Below are 19,413 nucleotides of genomic sequence, written 5' to 3' on the forward strand. Positions count from 1 at the left end.
TAGTCTTAAGCCAACACCTTCCAGTTGCCCTGTTACAAGATCTGCCCCGGACAGAACTCTCCTAAACATTCCCATGTGCAAGTTAACCTGTGGTGATAAGTCATTTACAGCTGCTGGACCGTCCATCTGGAACAGCCTGCCGCGGAACATACGGGAAGCTTCTTCTCTCACACAATTTAAAAAGCTGCTGAAAACTCACTTGTACAATTCTTAGTATTTTTTATTTTGTCTTTGCATTGATTTTTCTAGTTTTCCACTGGCTGATTATTGTTTGTTGTTGGTATTGTAATTGTGCGCGTTTAGATCAATTTTTTGCATAAGCGCCTTAAATCACCTTTATGTATGTATGTATGTATACGTATGTATGTATTCTATGTCAATCCATTATGTTATATGAGTCTTGCATTACCATAGTCTCTGACAGCGCAAGAAACATGAACCACTCTACCCGACAGTATTGTTCAAGCTGTAGCCCATTCATATCGTCTCAGGGTGGGAAAATGTACTTTTTGCCCTTGAACATGGATGAAGCAAACCATTAAATATAAAGTCTACACCTACAAGCCTTTATCCATGTTCACGGGCCACAAGTAAATATGATGTGTTTCCTGCATGTACTTTTTGCCCTTGAACATGGATTAAGCAACCTCTTCAATATAAAGTCTACACCTACAAGGCTTTATCCATGTTCAAGGGCCAAAAGTACATCCATAAGGTTTTTTCCGCCCAGTGACGATATGTAAATGAGGCAATACACGGATTGGGTCAACACAGCCAACAAAATATGACAAAGGTATGTGAGATTTGTTATCTCTGTACATGATTGGTTGACTACTCATTAAATATTCATGTTTAGGTAGCGGCAACTCATTATTTTGTACGCTTGGTATTCTTAAACCCCTACAAAGAATTCTGGATTCACAGAATTTTTTCAGAGTAAAACATTAAACAGCTAGTGATCAATACTGTATCTTTATCTATCTTTCACCCATACCCATTCTGTTACAAAATATGTTACTGCCTTTGTCTGACACACACTAACAGCAACTGACACACGCTAACAGCAACTTGTGCACAGCACCACACTGCAAGCGACGGTAACCAGGGCACTAACATACAGTATGTGGCTTCGGGTGGATATGGGCTTGAATCAAGACTAATGATAACACCTAGACACATCTTGTCAAGTTTGTACAAAAAGCAGTAAGTGAATAACTTCTAGTGATGCATATCACACTCTCAGGCAATATTATACACAGAGCATTAACTTATGAGTGAAAACTTCCTGTTTAACCCCCTGAGCACTACATGCCGATCTAACATTGCCTCTGATTGGTCAATTACATGATATCTTCATTTTAATCACCAATCAGAATGGATCTTTGCAAATAATTCACCCTATTTTTTTTTGTGCGGTGAAATTATTCTAACAATGTTGCTGATTGGTCCAATTGATAATGAAAACTTCTTTTTAACCAATCAGCAGGTAGTTCTCATGGGGTTAATATTCTCTTGACTTACCTGATCTTTGGATGGGATGAACCACAGTACAACTCCACATATACAACCAAATGATACACCCATCAGTAGCTCTAATGGGCCCTTAAGAATACTGAATACAATGTTGCCTGTAATCAATTCGGTAAAAAAAATGATGTTATTAGTGTTTTTTACCAAAAATGGTTCAGCTCAAATTTTTCATTTTATACACAGCAACAGCAGTTAAAAGTTTAAAACCATTTGGGTCATGGTATTTTTTGTTTGAGTTTGAAATCCTGTTACACCCATTGCACATTGTTGCTGCACAGTTCAACATGCACAGTGACGATATTTGCATTGATGTGTGCATTGATTACAAATGATTCTGGGATATACTAAAAATGCCAATTGCATATTAGAAGTGAATTGAAAGGGTTTAGGGGCTGTGCAATAATTATGAGCCCAGGAGGGGGGTAAAATTTTCAAACAGCCTGCCAAAAATCGCTATTGGCCTACCAAAAATTGCTTGCCTCCCCCTTGACCTGCCAAAATTCTTTGCCCCCTCCCCCCTCCCTTTATGCATGCCAAATTTTTGGGATCCCAATTTGCAAACCTAAAATGGTCTATATATATTGTGAGTGCAGCAAGCAAGAAAATTTGCATATTTAAGAGTTTTTGTACTGTTTTCCTAAGCCTTTTTAGAGTGCTTTATTTAAAAGGCGCCCATGAATGTGTGCCAAATATCGCTTTCCCCCTCTGAGCTTGCCAATAATTGCTTTCCCCACTTTTGCCTGCCCATTTCTTGCCCCCCCCCCCCACCCCCAATTTCACCCTCCCATCAGGGTTTATAATTATTGCACAGCCCCCTTACTTAAATAATACATGTGTAAGTCAAAAAAGTTCATAGGGGACGGATGCAATTACATTGAATACTATACAGTATTGAAAATCCGCTGGAAATGTGATTATCTTTACTTTTATCTGGCAGGAATTGAAGGAAAAACGATATTTGAGTCATAAGCATACCTTTAGCAAATGTTGCCCCTAAGATCACTCCAAATGCGCTTATAGCTACCACATCATCAGCACTGGCAGCAGCGATCACCAAGGTTGGCACTCCTTTGGTGACTCCATACCCTCTCTCCTGTAGTGACATGAGGGTGGGGACAATGACAGCAGGGGTTACAGCACCCAGAACAAACCCTAGCATAAACCCCCACAGCCATGGGAAGCCTAGTATGAAGTGAGCGACTATACCAACAGTGCAGGCTTCGGCTATGCAGGGCATACAGCAGAGCCTCACACATACTATGCTTAGTCTTTTCAAAGCCTGTGGGAAAAAAAGACAAATTATTACCAACAAAGGATTCAAATGTAAATGATAACTAGTATTTTTTTTTAAATTTCACTCCTGAAAAGTTGCCTCCTTGACAACTATTGATCTGCATATAGTTCCAAGTTCCAAAGTTCCAAGTAGAGTTTCTTCCACTGATTCGGAGACATGCCACAAAATAAGGCCATAGGCCTTGAAATATAATGCTGTGTCGGACATAATCCTTGAACACGGCAAAAGTTCCAAGTCAACAAAAACATCTGCATCCAGCGATGCTGAGGTCTTCATCAGTGCTCAGGCCCCAGTATTTTTTTAAATACTTGAATGTTACAACCTGTTTCCACTTGAGTCAAATAGAGAGTTAATCTGAATTTATACTTGATCGCTTTTGCAGAAAAGCGATTGTCACACATGCTCAGTATTTACTTACATTTCCAGCGTCGAGCCGATCAATCGATTCAAATCGCTGAGGCAAAAACAATGTCGCTTTTGCAAGTTGAAGAAATCTCAACTTCCCAGCGATATCCCTTGACACGTGAATGCGTCAACCAATCATATACAACCAACTGGATCTATTATTTTGCTAATTAATTTACCTTTCTCGATTTTGGTGATGAATTAATTCAAAGCAAGAATTATTGACAGCAACTGATGTTTTAAAAATGTATTGTGTGGCATTTAGAATATTTTAATTGTCGTCTGCAATCGCTATCGCCGTGGTAAGTATAAATGCAAAAGCGAGGAGCGATGCATCGCAAAATTCAGCGATTACCCATCGCTTTCCAAAAGCGTTTCATCGCAATTACTCAGCGATTGGGTATAAATTCAGCTTTAACCTCAACCATGGTAAAGGAAGTAAAAGTCCATAACCATTAATTTATTTGGCACATTTGAAACTGATTCTTGTCATCTGCAGTCAACACCCGTGTGGAAAGAGTTAAAGCTTAACCCCATGAGAACTACCTGCCGATTGGCCAAAAAGAAGTTTTCATTATCAATTGGCCCAATCAGCAACATTGTTAGAATAATTTTACCACACAAAAAAATTGGGGTGAATTATTTGCAAAACTCCATTCTGATTGGTGATTAAAAGTGAAAATATCATGTAATTGACCAATCAGAGGCAATGCTAGATCGGCAGGTAGTGCTCAGGGGATTAATTACCTGTGCATCCAGACCAAGACCAGCTTGTACCAATATAACCACCAACGCCATGCTACGTAATGCTGACGACCAGGTCCTATCTATGTCATTGGCTATATCAATTTTAGGAATATTGCGTAGTGCAAAACCAACCATTAGCATACCTGGAAAGAACGCATGGCAAAACAAGATGAAAAAAATAATATCATAGGACAAGTTTATCTATCATGCATGTTACTTACAACTTGCAAATTTAAAAGGGCATTTCGTGATCCACAGCATCATCCCCTCACTTATCTAAAAAAAAGTTGAGATTTTTATACCACTGGAAACCTCTGGCTACATAATGTTTATGTACAAAAATTTTCTTGCAGATTAATTTGTTTAGCAACAATATCATGAAATTTGAATTACGTTCTGGTACACCAGAATGAAATTACAACACATTGTCTATGGAGCAGTGTAATACATTATCATGCATAACGCACAAAAGCAAAATCGGAATCAACTGAAATTTTTGGAATAAGCTTTTTTCGTGGCTATCTACTGAAAAATGTCATAAAAAGAGGATGCTAGGATCACGAAATACTCCTTTAAGGCAAACAGTGCAATTTTCAATTTTGTTCCAGAAGTCTGTGTAATATTAAAATATATCTGGAAATTGGCTCAACAGTAAATACATGTACATGTACATGTAGGACAAAATCCTGAGTACCTGCCCGTCCACAAGATACCCGGGCCTGAATTTCTGCTATGGGTAACCCGAAGGTCATTATTTGATAAGCTCAATAAGCCAATGAGGTGATCCCAGCCACAAAATCCAATTCCAACAGGACAGAGATTCCGTTCAATGAGTGCATTTTCACACCAATCATGTACTCCAATGCTCTTACTTGATACAGCATAATGCAATGGTCAGAGACGCATTCAAATCGTCAAAAAAATGACTGGTTGAATATATTTTGATGCTCTCGCATGATCAATGTTTTTTGAAAAAATCTTACTGAAAGTCTACTATTTAGACAACAACCTAATGAATCATTTTTTTCACCAAATTCACATTCAAAATCATCTGTTCCCTTTTTGAAAGATTAATGAATTGGGCTATTCCAGTTGAAATCCACATGGAAGACATAACCTTAATGTCCAATGCAGGGAGTGTGAACTTCAAATGGAGTTACCCATTCAGGGTCGTCTGCCTCAAAATGGGCTATTCCACTTGAAATCCACAGACCCCTATGGAAGACAACCTTAATGTCGAACACAGGGAGTGTGAACTTCAAATGGAGTTACCCATTCAGGGTTGTCTGTTCCAAAATGGGCTATTCCAGTTAAAATCCACACACCCCTATGGAAGACAACCTTAATGTCGAACACAGGGAGTGTGAACTTCAAATGAAGTTACCCATTCAGGGTCGTCTGCTGCAAAATGGGCTATTCCAGTTGAAATCCACACACCCCTATGGAAGACAACCTTACTTAATGTCCAACACACAGGAGCGTTAACTTCAAATGAAATTACCCATTCAGGGTCGTCTGCTCCAAAATGGGCTATTCCAGTTAAAACCCACACCCCCCTATAAAAGACAACCTTAATGTCCAACACACAGGGAGTGTGAACTTCAAATGAAGTTACCCATTCAGGGTCGTCTGCTGCAAAATGGGCTATTCCTGTTAAAATCAATACACTCCCTGGAAGCATTAGGGGTGTCATTTCTTGTCTTCGGCACGGGTGCAGGTGTATGGATTTCAATTAGAATAGCCCATTACAACGTGTTAACCCTATGAGAACTACCTGCCTATTGGTCAAAAAGAAGTTTTCATTATCAATTGGCCCAATCAGCAACATTGTTAGAATAATTTCACCATGCAAAAAAATTGGGATGAATTATTTGCAAAGCTCCAATCTGATTGGTGATTAAAATGAATATGTCAGGTAATTGACCAATCAGAGGCAATGTTTGATCGGCAGGTAGTGCTCAGGGGGTTAAACAGCACTACAAAATACAACATTTTACATAATTCACTCACCTAAAAGTGGGGGAAGATGAATTAATCCTACAACATATCCACCAAGAACACAACATATGATGAGTACATACAGAGAAAACAGATTTCCACCCGGCAACGCCTCGTCTCCGGTAATAGCCCATAAAACACCCCACAACAACAAAGTCATCAATAATAACATCACACACTTAGCCAAATGACCGTGCGGTGGACACATCAACCCGTATTTGAACTGTTCCCAACATGTTGCATCGTCCCAGATTGGGTTATGTCTCGCCATGCATGGACGTACCATGGCCGAGCATCTTGCATAGCATTGTTTTTTTCTACTCTTTGGTGATTTATTCAACTTTGTGTTACTCACACCTTGAGATGGTGGCGCTTCAACAGTTGTGATGCAGTATGCGTAATCATGTTTAGGGGGTCGATTCTGTTTTGGCTTATCTTTTGGGGGTCTATCAGGTGGGTCCCGGGTGGGCATTGTGCTACTTTTGGATTTGTCGTCTGCCATAGTGTCACTGCATATATATAGTATAACTTCAACCTTGTTGCCAGTTAGAATTGAAATGTACAGAAGTTAATGTTACCGCAGGCACTTCATATTTGCACAAACCTGAAAGAAAAAAAATGAAAACAAAATGAGAAAGATGACAATTTTCATTCCGTGATCAGTGGCGGCGCCAGGAATTTTTTTCCGGGGGGAATTTAAGGGGGCAAAGTGAATTTCAGGGGGGGGGGGCAAAATCAACCAATTTTACGCAAAATTACCGCAAAAAGGTGAACTTGTCATAATTTTGGGTTTTTATTGGGGGGCAAGAGTTCTGACTGGGGGACATTTGCTCCCTCATGCCCCCAGTGGCGCCGTCACTGTCCGTGATTTGGGTACATAGTTGGGTCCAGGGGTAGCAATTTGGAGGGGGCTACACCATGGTCTTAGCTAAATATTGAGATTTGCCCGTCATTTGAATAAACTTGCCTGTCATAATTTGACCTTGTAATTGGGGGGTTCAAAGAGTTCAAATATGTTTTGCTATGGCATTGTTTTGCAAATATGGTTAACCTACAAGGTCAATAGCCTTTTATTTTGCCTGTCTCAGGAGCAAACTCCCCGTCTAAAATGACTGGCAGACAGGTGGCTAGCAAAGACACTGGGCTACACGAGAGCCACAAAATAAGTGATTCTCAAAATCTATGGAAAAAAATGTAAATAACTAAATATCATGAAAAGTCACAATAAAATATTGGATAAGATCAGGTATCAGTCATTACTCCAGAAGTCTTTGAAATTGCATACAATAGCTAAGATTTTGAGGCAGAGGTCGCAACCAGGGGTAGCGCTAGGCTGCATTTGGGGGTCCCGGACTCACCTTAATACAGTTCGGACCCCTGTTTTTAAATTTTCTGCAAGTTCAGGGGTTCCTGCAGACCCGCAGTTTTTCAATCCAGCACTCACCGCAGACATACTATTTATGCTGCATTTGTGTAACTCGGGACTCACCAAACTCTACTACGGACCCCCTACTTTTTTATTTTCTGCAAGTTCGATTCGGGTGTCCCTGCAGACTCTGGAGTGTTTTATTCTAGCGCTACCACTGGTCGCAACCTATTGTTTTTCGACAAATCAGTGGTGACATTTTTGCAAAACATATCTGTTGATGCTTAAATTTGGACAAAAGTTATTTGACGAGTCAACTACAAAGCAAAGATTGCCTATTTCGAACAGTCCAAATCTGAGGTATTTCTCTGGGCTCCGTATTAAGTTCTCCAAGCTCCGTCATCCATAACGTTCTCCGAGCTCTGTCATCTGTCAAGTTCTCCGAGCTCTGTCATACTATACCAACCTCCATGTTCATGTACATGTACATGAAGTGATTATTCAGTTACAGTCAGTCTACTCTGAAGTACAAAGTACCGACGTGGACGCACACATTGTGCTGACTTTGAAGGCACGCATACCTCAGCAGAGACACAGCACAGTGCACTGTTTACGCGCTGCCGCTGTACATGTATACGCGAGCATTGTCACTTTGTACTTCAGAGTGGACAAACTGTATACATACACCTGTCCTGATGATATAAGGTGAAACTACAGATAATGTATACAAATGCTGATAGCATACTAAACAAGCGCAGCGAGTTAGAGGCCAGTATTGAATGTACTAATCCTGACGTTATAGCCATCACAGAAGTTTTCACCAAGAACCGAGATGTTGATGTTCAGAGACCCAAACTCGAGATTGACAAAGGTTTTGACTGCTTTCTTCAAGAGGGAGGGTGCGGATGCTGTATTTATACCAAGAAGGGCATGAAAGCGACACCAGTTGATGAGCTGGCCAATGACACTTTTCATGAAAGTATCTGGTGTGAAATAAAGTTGAAGGAGAATGACAACAGGGACTGTCTTTAAGGGGGTACTACACCCCTGGCCAATTTTGTGCCCATTTTTGCATTTTTCTCAAAAATTATAGCGCATTGGTGACAAGTAAGATATGTATAGTATAGGGGCAATGACTACAACTACTGCACTGAAAATTCAGTAACTCAAGGCAAGTAGTTATTGATTTATTGATCAAATAATGGTTTTCCCTCATTTTTGACTGTAACTCCACAACTGTTGTCTGTGCTGAAATAAAATTGTCAGTGCAGTAGTTGTAGTCCTTGCCCCTGTAATATCCATATCTTACTTGTCTCCAATGCGCTATAATTTTTGAGAAAAATGCAAAAATAGACACAAAATTGGGCAGGGGTGTAGTACCCCCTTAAGAATTTGAGGAGAGCATTATGTAGCTCTTCTGGAGCTTTCAAGGAGAGCTATTTAGAACATTTACAATAGAATGTAAAGAGAGAATGGTTAATTAAGGAGAGCTAAAAAGCAGTCCCTGTGACAATGCAAGCTATTGATGGGCTGTAGGCCTATATATACAAAAGCCAAAACTCAGCTATGGTCAATAATGCTAATTTGTATCAATTAATTAACAAAGCCAGCGGCAGAAAAAATTCCATAGGATTCTTAAAGACTTCAATTATCCTTAAATTGATTGCGAAATCTGGCCTCGCAGAGCAAGAGTTAACCCCAGCTGGACACTACATGTATTAGACTGCCTGCAAGCAGTGCTGTACGGTGCAAAAACTGACTGGGGAGCCATTAACTTGATAAATTTAGGCGCCCAAATTTTGCTCACAAGTAAAAAAGATGAGGCGCCAAATCATTGTATTCCAATCGCTCGAAGTCATTCTGCCACATTGGTTTAAATCTATGTTCAATTTTAAGTTTTTTAGGCTTACTTCCATTTCTAGTTCCATGACCTAATACATGACACCACTAGTACTACTAGCATCATTAATAGTATCAGTAACCCAGTTCCCAAATTTCATTCAATTCAAAGTTCTTTTTGACTTTGATGCCATCTTGAGTACTTAAAAACAATCAAAACTTTTGACCTATCCTATCCTATTTGCTGGCGATTAAAAGCTTCAACAGTTGGTCGGCATTTGTGCCAGGGATTGAAGGTTTAGTCGCATCAGAAAAATCTAGTCGCCAATGCGAGTAAAATGGTCGCAGCGTACAGCACTTGCCTGCAAGACAATTTTCTTTACCAAATAATGTTTGACTTCAATACAATGTTCTGAGAAGGACAGAAGCCCAGTCTGCTAGATCTTGTTATTACAAATGAAGATGGAATGGTTGGAGCTACAATGCTGGCCATAAGTGTTGGGACGGTTTGATAGGGTAATGTAAATAAGCCCCCCACTCCCCCGATCAATGTTGAATTAGACTTTTTTGGTCACACGAGCCTTGTGGCACCCAACATTGATTGGTGGGGAAGGGGAGGGTTGGGGTGTTAGGAAAGTGTTTAGGCTTGACACCAAAGAAACCTCCACTTTATCACGTTAATGATAACGGAAATAAGGTCATACTATAGTGTACGTTTTCCATAAGTGTCCCAACACATTTTGGCCATGGTTGTATTTGAAAAGTTGAAAAAAAATCATCTAATTTCAGTTTTTTGCTTTTAACTCAAAAAGTAAATATGATATTGACACCAAATTTGGAGCAGTAAGAGATCTTATCATGTGGCTTTACCAAAACAATTTTGGATGGCTACATTTGAAATTTAGGGACTGGTCACTTAAAATGTCTTAAAACGATATTTTGGCCCTGTCTAAGTTCACTATTCGTCACTTTAACTGTCAAAAACTTGGGTTTTAAAATGGAAAATTATTGTTTCCACCAATTAAAATGTTACATTACAGCTATAGAAGAAAATAAAAGTTATCACAACATCTCGTGATCAAAAAACAAATAAAGGAATAAAAGTTTGCTATCTTCTGAAGATGATGAAATTCTAATTTAGAAATTATGTGTAATATTATGATAATTACTTTTTTATGTGCTATGTTATTTTTTATTTTTATATAATGACGAATATAATATTATGAATGATATTGTAAAATAATAAAAAAAAAGAAAAGAAAAAGATATATAAATAAATTCAGGGGCTCGAACCCGTGTCACTGTGCCTGTGGCAGATGCATATCCATTGCACCACAGAGCTGTATTACTTTAACAGGCTTAAACTGTAATATAATGCTATTCAAGATGCATGTATATAAATATCACGCTCTACGACGATAAACAGTCAAACAAATCACACTTTTACGGCATTTGTTTCATTAACTGAATATTTATCATATAGCAGGTGTTGGCTGACATTTGTGCTCCATATATTTCAGTTTTGGGCGGGGTAAAATGATTTTGGGACAAAAGCGAGCGATATACACGTTTGTAAAAAGAAAAAGAAAGTAATATTATATTAAAATTCTTTACTCTTTAAAGACGTGTATACCGTCCGATTTTGTCCCGTAGTCATTTATCCCGGACAAAAACTGAACTAAATGTGGAGCACAATGTCAGCCAACACCTGCTATATGATAAATATTCAGTTAATGAAACAAATGCCGTAAAAATGTATTTTTTGGACTGTATATCGTGTGTAGAGCGTATATTTATATACATGCATGTTGAATAGCATTATATTATAGTTTAAGCCTGTTGAAGTTACACAGCTCTGTGGCGCAATGGATACAGCATCTGCCACAGGCGCAGTGGACACGGGTTCGAGCCCCTGAATTTATTTACATTTCTTTTTTGTTAGTATTTTACAATATCCTTCATCATATTATATTCGCTGCTCTATTAATTTTTTGCCAATGTCCGTCCTTCTTTTTTTCTGTATGTCTACCTATATTTTACTTTCTATACTTACTATAAGTTTCTTTGAAAGCGCTTTAATAAATTTCAGTCATAAAATGTAATTTAAGCCTGCTCCTGCCGACTATGATTATATTTACACGATATACTCGTTGCAAATACCACATACATTTTTGATGCAAACGATGAAAATGATTAAGGTTTGGTTTTTTTTGTCTAAAAATTAGCTTTTTTTTTTAATTTTAAGTATTTTTTTCCCAAAATCACTCTTTTAAAAGACTTCAATCAATTCCTGTCAACAAATATCATGTATTTCTGGCGATTAAATCACTACTCTTTCAAAATAAAACGTCATTTTACGCAAAATACGTAGTTGGCATAGGCTAATAATGTTCAGAACGCACTGTAAAATACATGATATTGCGTATAAAACGTGACCGTATTCCTAAATCACATGAGGAAAATGCAATAATTTTTATATAAGTGAAAAGATAAATAGTTTCTCCGTTTTCATGTAAAATTTGAGGAAAATCCAAGCTATGGTTGAGGAGATATGGGCCAAAACACACATTTTAAAATTTGATTTTTGTACCTTAGAGACAATGCTGGCCATAAGTGTTGGGACGGTTTGATAGGGTAATGTAAATAAGCCCCCACTCCCCGATCAATGTTGAATTAGACTTTTTTGGTCACACGAGCCTTGTGGCACCCAACATTGATTGGTGGGGAAGGGGGAGGGTTGGGGTGTTAGGAAAGTGTTTAGGCTTGACACCAAAGAAACCTCCACTTTATCACGTTAATGATAACGGAAATAAGGTCATACTATAGTGTACATTTTCCATAAGTGTCCCAACACATTTTGGCCATGGTTGTAGGTTAGGCAAAGCCCATTGGAAATATCCTTGTGAAATACAAAGATTCACATGTCAAAATGAACAGCAAGCAAGAATATCACATGTTCCACTTACCATTGACTCCTATCTTAACAAGCTGTGTTTCTAATATAAATATTCCTGTTTTATATGGGCTGTTTCACAATCAGGGTACATATTTCAAAATCCATGATTCTTAGCATCCTGCTGCTTAATGAAAGAAGCTGAAGGATTTCTTTTAATTCATAAATGAAGTATGTCTACTCCCCTTAAAATCACACATAAAAGAAATCACACAAATGCCTTAGTTTTTTCATTATATGGTGAAAAGTTCACTTTTTTTGACATTTTGATGTTTCATCTTCAAAAAGCACATTTTGAAAGCTGTAATTTATATAGTAAAGGAATTCTAAATTTAGTACTGGGTGACATTTCTAAATGTAGTTATATGCACCTAAGTTTTGAAATAAAAATCATTTGCATATATTTGAATTACAGAAAAAATGCGACCCAAATAAAGATTTGTCAAAAATCTCCAAAATAATGTCCCCTCCTTTACATTTGATTTTATGAAGCACTATAAATCAATTTAAAACCCTTCCAAATTGTGCAGAATGGGTGAAAAGTTTCATGTGTATCCTGTAATTCAAAGTACCAAAAATCATGATTGTACATCAAGTGGCGGAGTGGGGACGAGTGTTACCAAGTGATGTCAAAAAAACCATGTCCCCTCCTTTACAGCATTATTCTCTCTGCAATATATTTTTGCAGTTAGGTACCATGTTTTTAAGTTACATTTTTAATAGCTCAAGGTGCAACCATTGTAGGGATAAGAACAGGCTGCGACAAATCGCCTGTCCGATAGCCCGGGGCAATCACATTTTTTGTCGGGCAATTAAAACTCTGAAGAGCTGTGCCCGATCGGGCAAGTCTAAATTTAAACCAATTAAAGCTTGATGATTTAAAATGGAGTATTTCTGTCTAACTTGGCGTGTTCACAGAAGTAAAAAAACGTCAAAACAAAGTAGAAAACTTCTTGAAATGGAACTCAAATTTCGCTAGGCACTCGTATCCCACAACAGACTTGCAGACATATACATGTATATATGCTAATGAACATCATGCCGTTACGTGACGTATTGGAAGTTTGGCCAATTATAGAACCTGTTTCGTGCAAATATCATGACGTCAATGTATTTGCATATGATTGAGATTGAGATTGAGATGTACTAGTGGTTGGCGAAATACGTAAATCGCCGTGACTTTACTGACAAAATTTCACATAAAATACACATTATTTTCCACATGTAAGAAACAAACAGTGAAATAATTGAATGAAATGTTCATTTTTATGCATTTCATGAATACTCATTTATTTATCAACTTAACTGAGAAAAGTATTGGATTTCCGTAAGAATGAAACTGCCAAATTCGGCACACTTACGGTACTATGCACTGCACTGCATGATGAATACGGTATGTGACTTTGTCGACAATTGTTGCCGGGAATATGGGTTAATTTCGGGCAATTTCGGGCAACCAATTTTTGGATATTGCCTGCCCGATCGGGCAAGCTAAAAAATAAAATTTGTCGCGGCCTGGATAAGAACCAATTTTTGAAATTCACTATAGATTTTTTTCTTTTGCTACATCCAAAAATGTCCCCTCCTTTACGCTTGATAATACAAAATCATGACTTTGTTTAATTTTATATATTCCCACACTGATAGAGTGGTGAAAAGTAGTTAAATTTCATAATAGGAACTGCTGATGATAATTAAGTGTGAGTTTTGGAGAAATAATTTGCAATTCCAATTTTAAGATTTCAACCTGTCAAAAAAAACGTGTCCCCTCCTTTACAATCAATGGTTTTTGCATTTTATTCAAATAATAGAATTGTCTTTGTTTGAACTAAAGAAAAGTGAACCTAGGAAGATGGGTTGGATACAGGCAGACATAAAAATAGCAAAATCCACTTGGTCAATGTTATTATTTTGATTTTATGCTCCAAATAGTCAACAAAACTATGTAAAGGAGGGGACATTTTTTGACACATTTTCCTTCATATCTCAAAAACGCTAAGTAGTATGACCGCCAAACTTGACATGAGACAAGATACTAACCCGCTGCTTCATGTAAATGCATATTTGTGTAGATTTTACTTGTTTTGGTAAACTTGCAAGTAACTTCTCTTAGTCAAATTCAATATTTGAACCATTTCCATCAGTTAACATGATTCTACGAAAAATTGATGTTTACATAATATACAATCTGTATATCATTTGAAAGCTATATTTGTCAGCAATAATATTAGACAACTTTGGAGTTGAAAAAGGCAGTATCAAATCATTGTAATGCTGTTTGTAAACTTTGGTATTTTTGGCCATTTTCCTTCATATAGCCATTTAAAAAATAATATTTGAAGAAAAATAGTGGTTAAGTGGCTAAATAATTGTTAGAACTTGAAAATTTGATATATTTAAACCACTTTAACATTTAAAACAATCACATTAAGATACTCTGATTTTGCACCCTCGTGAAACCCACTTGTGTACCCTGATTGTGAAACAGCCCATATTACCATTTCTGCTCATAAACTTGGCTCAAAACAGGGCAAAGAAGCCATGACTCAAGTTCTTTTGATGTGTTTACTTCACAATAACCACCTGCAAATGCCTTTAAAAGGCCAAGTTTGAGGTAATTATGTTTCAAATTCGTATTTTTTGCCGGCGGTTGCCATGTTCAGATCACAGTTAGTGCGCCCTCAAAAACATTTTGTCAATATTATAATATATAGACACATTTTAGACAAATTATTGTATACATGTATGTAGGTATGCATGATTGCTTCTCAATGAAAGAGGCCATGTGGGTGTGGCTTAAAAAAGCACTGAATACAAAATTGGTATTGCCAGGCATGCACATGTGTTGTATCATTTTATGTGAGGGATATCCTAGCTTGTGATTGGGTATTTCATATACAAATGTATTTGTATTTTCATGCACCAACAACTGTGTGTGGAAATTTTTGTACCAGAATGCCTTGTGCATGTACACTAAGCAGGCTCCTCAAAATAGAAGCAAATACTGCAAATTATAGGTTACGTTTAAGGTGGTACTACACCCCTTGATAAATTTGTGGCTATTTTTGCATTTTTCTCAAAAAATAATAACACACTAGTAACAAAAGTTATGTATAGGCCTATATAAATTCATTTATGATAAGAAAAGAGGTACCGCTAGAATGTACCTCATTTCTTAAGGTGGTATTGGATGCATTTTCTAGAAATTAGAAAATGCTTTGAGCATGTTTTAAACAGATTAATTGAGTAGGGTAAAGTACACTGATCAATGTGCCTTTGTTTGGAGAAAATCTGACATACGGTTTCCATAATACATCAAATTATATTTTCTTTGTATCCTATTGTTTTTGTCAATAATCAATATAGTTAATGAGCTAAAAGGACTGGAAAGGCTCATTAATATGTAATTTTTGCCAATATTTTGCTAAAAATTCAGGTTTCAGCAAAAGCGATTGAGTATTATAAAATTATAAATGCATCTTTAGAAATGACCGGCGATTGTGTGTTCTCAAGTGGGTTTTATCATGTTTATTAGTGACTGGACACACAATTGTATCAATGGTTCATTCAAGCATTGAAATGCTTTCATTTTTTGTACTAGATCTTGCTCGAGAAGTCTAGCCAAGAATTTGCTCACCGATAGCTTCACATTCTAGGCTAGAGACCGTAGCATTCAAAATGTAGTCGGATTCGCTGAAGCATGACACTGTGTAAAGCAATGGAAGTTCAGAAGTAAACACAGCCGATCGCGACCGGCGGTTGCATCAAAAATGTTGCTAAAATTACATTTCAGCAAAATTTTAGACTACCCAAAATATGCAAATCTTGCTCAAAAGATACTGTAACTCATCGAAATAACTTTCATCCAAATTTCAACATTAAACAGAATAAATAACCTCCGGTGCAAAAAATTGCACCGCTGTCCGACCAAAAAACCATAGGCATAGCAAAGCCCCGGGAGCAAAGCAATCTAGCTTCGAATGCGTAACTATCGTGTGCAAATTTGAAGCTAGAGTTCTCGAGCAAACTGGATCGTTCAAGCATGCTCAACAAATTGTTCAATGTATGTGCCTCGGCTCTGCTCTGGCCCTCCTATTAAATTTGTGTACATCGTGGAACATTCAACTACGCTTGTTACTCCGCGACTAATCATACACGAGCGTAGAGCACTACTCTGCGCGTCCATATTATGCGATGTTATCTGCGTACAACAGCTTACTACGCACAGCCACGCAAAGAGTATGTTCCACATGACGATGTACACGAATTAAATAATTTTCTCAGAAAAGAAGTAAAATGGGTCTTGTTCCCGTGTCTTGTTGAGCTACAAAAATAAGAACTACTGTCATTATTGAACCCACGGATGACAAATCACATTAAATAGTGTCTACAAACCACAAACTATATAGCTATGTCACAAAAATAGTACATTTTCTGAGCCGAACATTTTAAGCTTACCCACACAAATTCTTGTTGATCACTGACCGTAACCTTTGACCCTTAGACACAACTTTCAATTTTGACCGGCCAGTTATTGTTTACCATTTAATCAATACAGATTCAGGTTTACTATTTTTATCAATAAAATAAATAAGTAACAATAAAAACTCTGAAATATATATCATAATATTTATTTAACTTTGTAAATGCTTCATTTGCTAATATATATGGTATTTATGTAAAATCAAATTATTTTTACCTACTTAATTTTAAGATTTCGAAAACACAGCAAGTCGGCGGTACAAACTGACCAAGGAATCGATCGATCGACTTGTTCAGAACTTCTGGAAGTTTACTGACTGTCGATTTTATCAATTTCATTGTGAGTTCTGGTGCTCAATTTCTCAACACAGTGATTTCGAGGTAAATGTTTCATTAAATTGTAGACTTATTATTAAACAAACCTTTGGTATATTCAGCATGACTTGAAAGCTTAAATTCATGTTTATACTAAAATGCAGCAAACCTTTTACGAGCGCGACTACCGTGATGTTGCAAATTCGGCGCTAACAACGCGTACGGCGCACAGTTCATTCATAAATTTCCACTCAGCAACAATATATCGCCTTAGCAGCCAATCAGAGACAAGTGCGTGCAACGCAGTATATACGCGATGTATCCTTACAATACGCGCTCGTCTAAGGTTTTCTGCATTTTAGTATAATGTAAGTAAGCTTAAAAATAAATTTGCTACACATGCATTCTCAGACTGCGTTACTGGCCTGTATCTCGTTTCAGGGAAAGAACGTCTCACGTACATACCTGTTTTCAATGACTTTGCAACAATGTTTCTATGGCGATCTTTTCTTTTAGACCACCCTCGCTATATAGGGACTAAATTATTACTTTTGCATCAAGGTTTACTTTTGCATCAAGGTTAAACAGTTGCCAAACACTTTGAAGTCAAGGTTTAATGTATTGGAAGGAGGGCAGGGCTTCGATTAATGAGGGAAATTATGGGGTAAAAAACAAGGTTAAAACAATTTTTTGAAAACAAGTGAAAACAGCTATTCTGCAAAGAAGTTTTTGTCTCGAAAAACAATTTAAAAATTATCGGAAAAACAAAAAACATACCTTCATACAATCAGCATCACTTCCGTCACATAAAAGATGATCAGATGATTGAAAAGTGGCAAAGAATGTGCAAAATGAGGATTTTTTAAAGAAAAATACATCGTGTTTTTCGAGAAATTCGCCATCTTGAATAAATGCAAAATTGCGTCATGCAGTCAAACGTGCGCTTGGAAATTCTTGATACCCACGCGTAAATCGCCCTCAAATCGAGCCTACATCAAGCGCTCGTACAACGCGAAAGTTTTGGAGTTTGCATCACCGGTTTTGTATTCAGCTCTTTTACGTCAAAAATTGCGATAAAAACATGGATTTTGGAACAAAATAAAGCTTGTTCGACGAAATAAAAGGTATGTTTGTATAGCTAAGAACATGTTTAACCTTGTCGCGAAAGTTTAATTTGGTAAATTTGTAATTTTAACCTTATATAACTCGGGTGGTCTAAAAGAAAAGATCGCCGTTTCTATTGTCAGCAGTAACACCTTGCATTCATACTTTTGAGTTTGTATGGAGCACATTCGTACACATTATAAATAAGTGAAATCAGAATATCCTGAAAGGAATTTAGGTAACAAATTCAACGACACTGACCTCGCACCAGCTAATGTTTTCATGTAAACATGGCGTCATTAGACATTTTAGCCTACGTTTGTTATCCTACTATCGGATCGTTGAAACAACAAAACCTCAATCCCGGCCTCATTCACGAATTCACTCGCCTTCCTACACCACCAGTTGTAATAAAACTCAAAACATCCCGTGTTATTCCTCAAAACTACATGTACCTTCATTAATAAAAATTGAAATCCTAGTAGAAATCCGTTATCGAAAATTGTTTGATATAAAACGTCAACAAAAGTAATTTTTCTGAAGAGTAGATACCGCGTGTCAAAATGGCGGCTCGCAGTCGCATCCCCTGCTTTGTACATGTACCCAGGTCACAGTCTGTCTACGTGAAGAACAGTCAGGGTCAGTGGACAGCGCAACCTGTCCGCCGTAATATATGCACCTTATATGGGCATAATGGCTCCACCCAATATACGGCGCTGTCAATCAGCGAACAGACTCTTACGCAGGTAAGAGCTCACGCTGTCCTCACTTTAGCGATTAGGATTGACGAACGTCAGGCCGACACAATCTGGTTGTGTAGGAGACTATCATCGTGATGACCACGTTGGAACCATTGGATTTACGCAAGAAATATTCATTGCCAGGACTGAAGCGGTGTGGCCATTTCTATGTTTGTACCGGGCAAGTACCGGACATTTTTCAACACAGAGCGAGCGGATTTTACAGCAAATTCATCCAAAGGTAAGCAAAGGGTTGGGGATCGCATTTTTAACTTTGACTAAACTGTTTCGGAGTAAAGGTGCGCTAAAAGTAGACCATTTCGGGGGCTGTATTTGTTGTGCATGTCACATTGTGAACAATGAGTGAAAACCGACAATATTCGCTGAAGAATTATTGCCACGCTTTAGTATACCGCCGTTCCGAAGAACGGCGGTATACATGTATACCTAATGCATTCTCTTGGTCGGGCTTAGACTGCGGAACTCAGTCCTCAATGATAGTCAGTTATTTATCTTTTGGTCATTATATGACTATCATTTGAGGACTGAGTTCTTACGATACATCTTTCGAGGTGCAGTTTCATACAATAGCTTGGGATTATTGGGGCAGAGGTTATCTATTGAATCCTTTCATGACCAC

General features: G+C 37.6%; 2 protein-coding genes across 3 annotated transcripts in view; one reads left to right on the plus strand and one right to left on the minus strand.

Annotated features, from left to right (window-relative positions):
• The window catches only part of LOC140171707 (sodium/hydrogen exchanger 9B2-like), a 38,261-nt gene extending 21,624 nt beyond the window's left edge, over nt 1-16,637 (minus strand). The window contains exons 1-5 of one of the 2 annotated variants that reach the window (XM_072195006.1): nt 16,591-16,637; nt 5,987-6,578; nt 3,977-4,119; nt 2,506-2,809; nt 1,522-1,628 (exon numbers count right to left, since the gene is read on the minus strand). In XM_072195006.1, the coding sequence (XP_072051107.1) occupies nt 1,522-1,628; nt 2,506-2,809; nt 3,977-4,119; nt 5,987-6,476 (1,044 nt within the window). In that variant the 5' untranslated portion in view covers nt 6,477-6,578; nt 16,591-16,637. Of the gene's footprint in view, nt 1-1,521; nt 1,629-2,505; nt 2,810-3,976; nt 4,120-5,986; nt 6,579-16,527 lie in introns of both variants that reach the window. The other variant, XM_072195005.1, reaches the window with a different exon arrangement.
• A 241-nt stretch (nt 16,638-16,878) lies between these two features.
• LOC140171709 (probable E3 ubiquitin-protein ligase HERC4) overlaps nt 16,879-19,413 on the plus strand; it is a 79,201-nt gene continuing 76,666 nt past the window's right edge. The window contains exon 1 of the mRNA XM_072195007.1: nt 16,879-16,995. The gene's annotated coding sequence lies outside the window, so the exon portion shown is untranslated. The remainder of the gene's footprint in view (nt 16,996-19,413) is intronic.

Source organism: Amphiura filiformis, chromosome 15 (assembly GCF_039555335.1).
Source record: "Amphiura filiformis chromosome 15, Afil_fr2py, whole genome shotgun sequence".
Lineage (NCBI taxonomy): Eukaryota > Metazoa > Echinodermata > Ophiuroidea > Amphilepidida > Amphiuridae > Amphiura > Amphiura filiformis.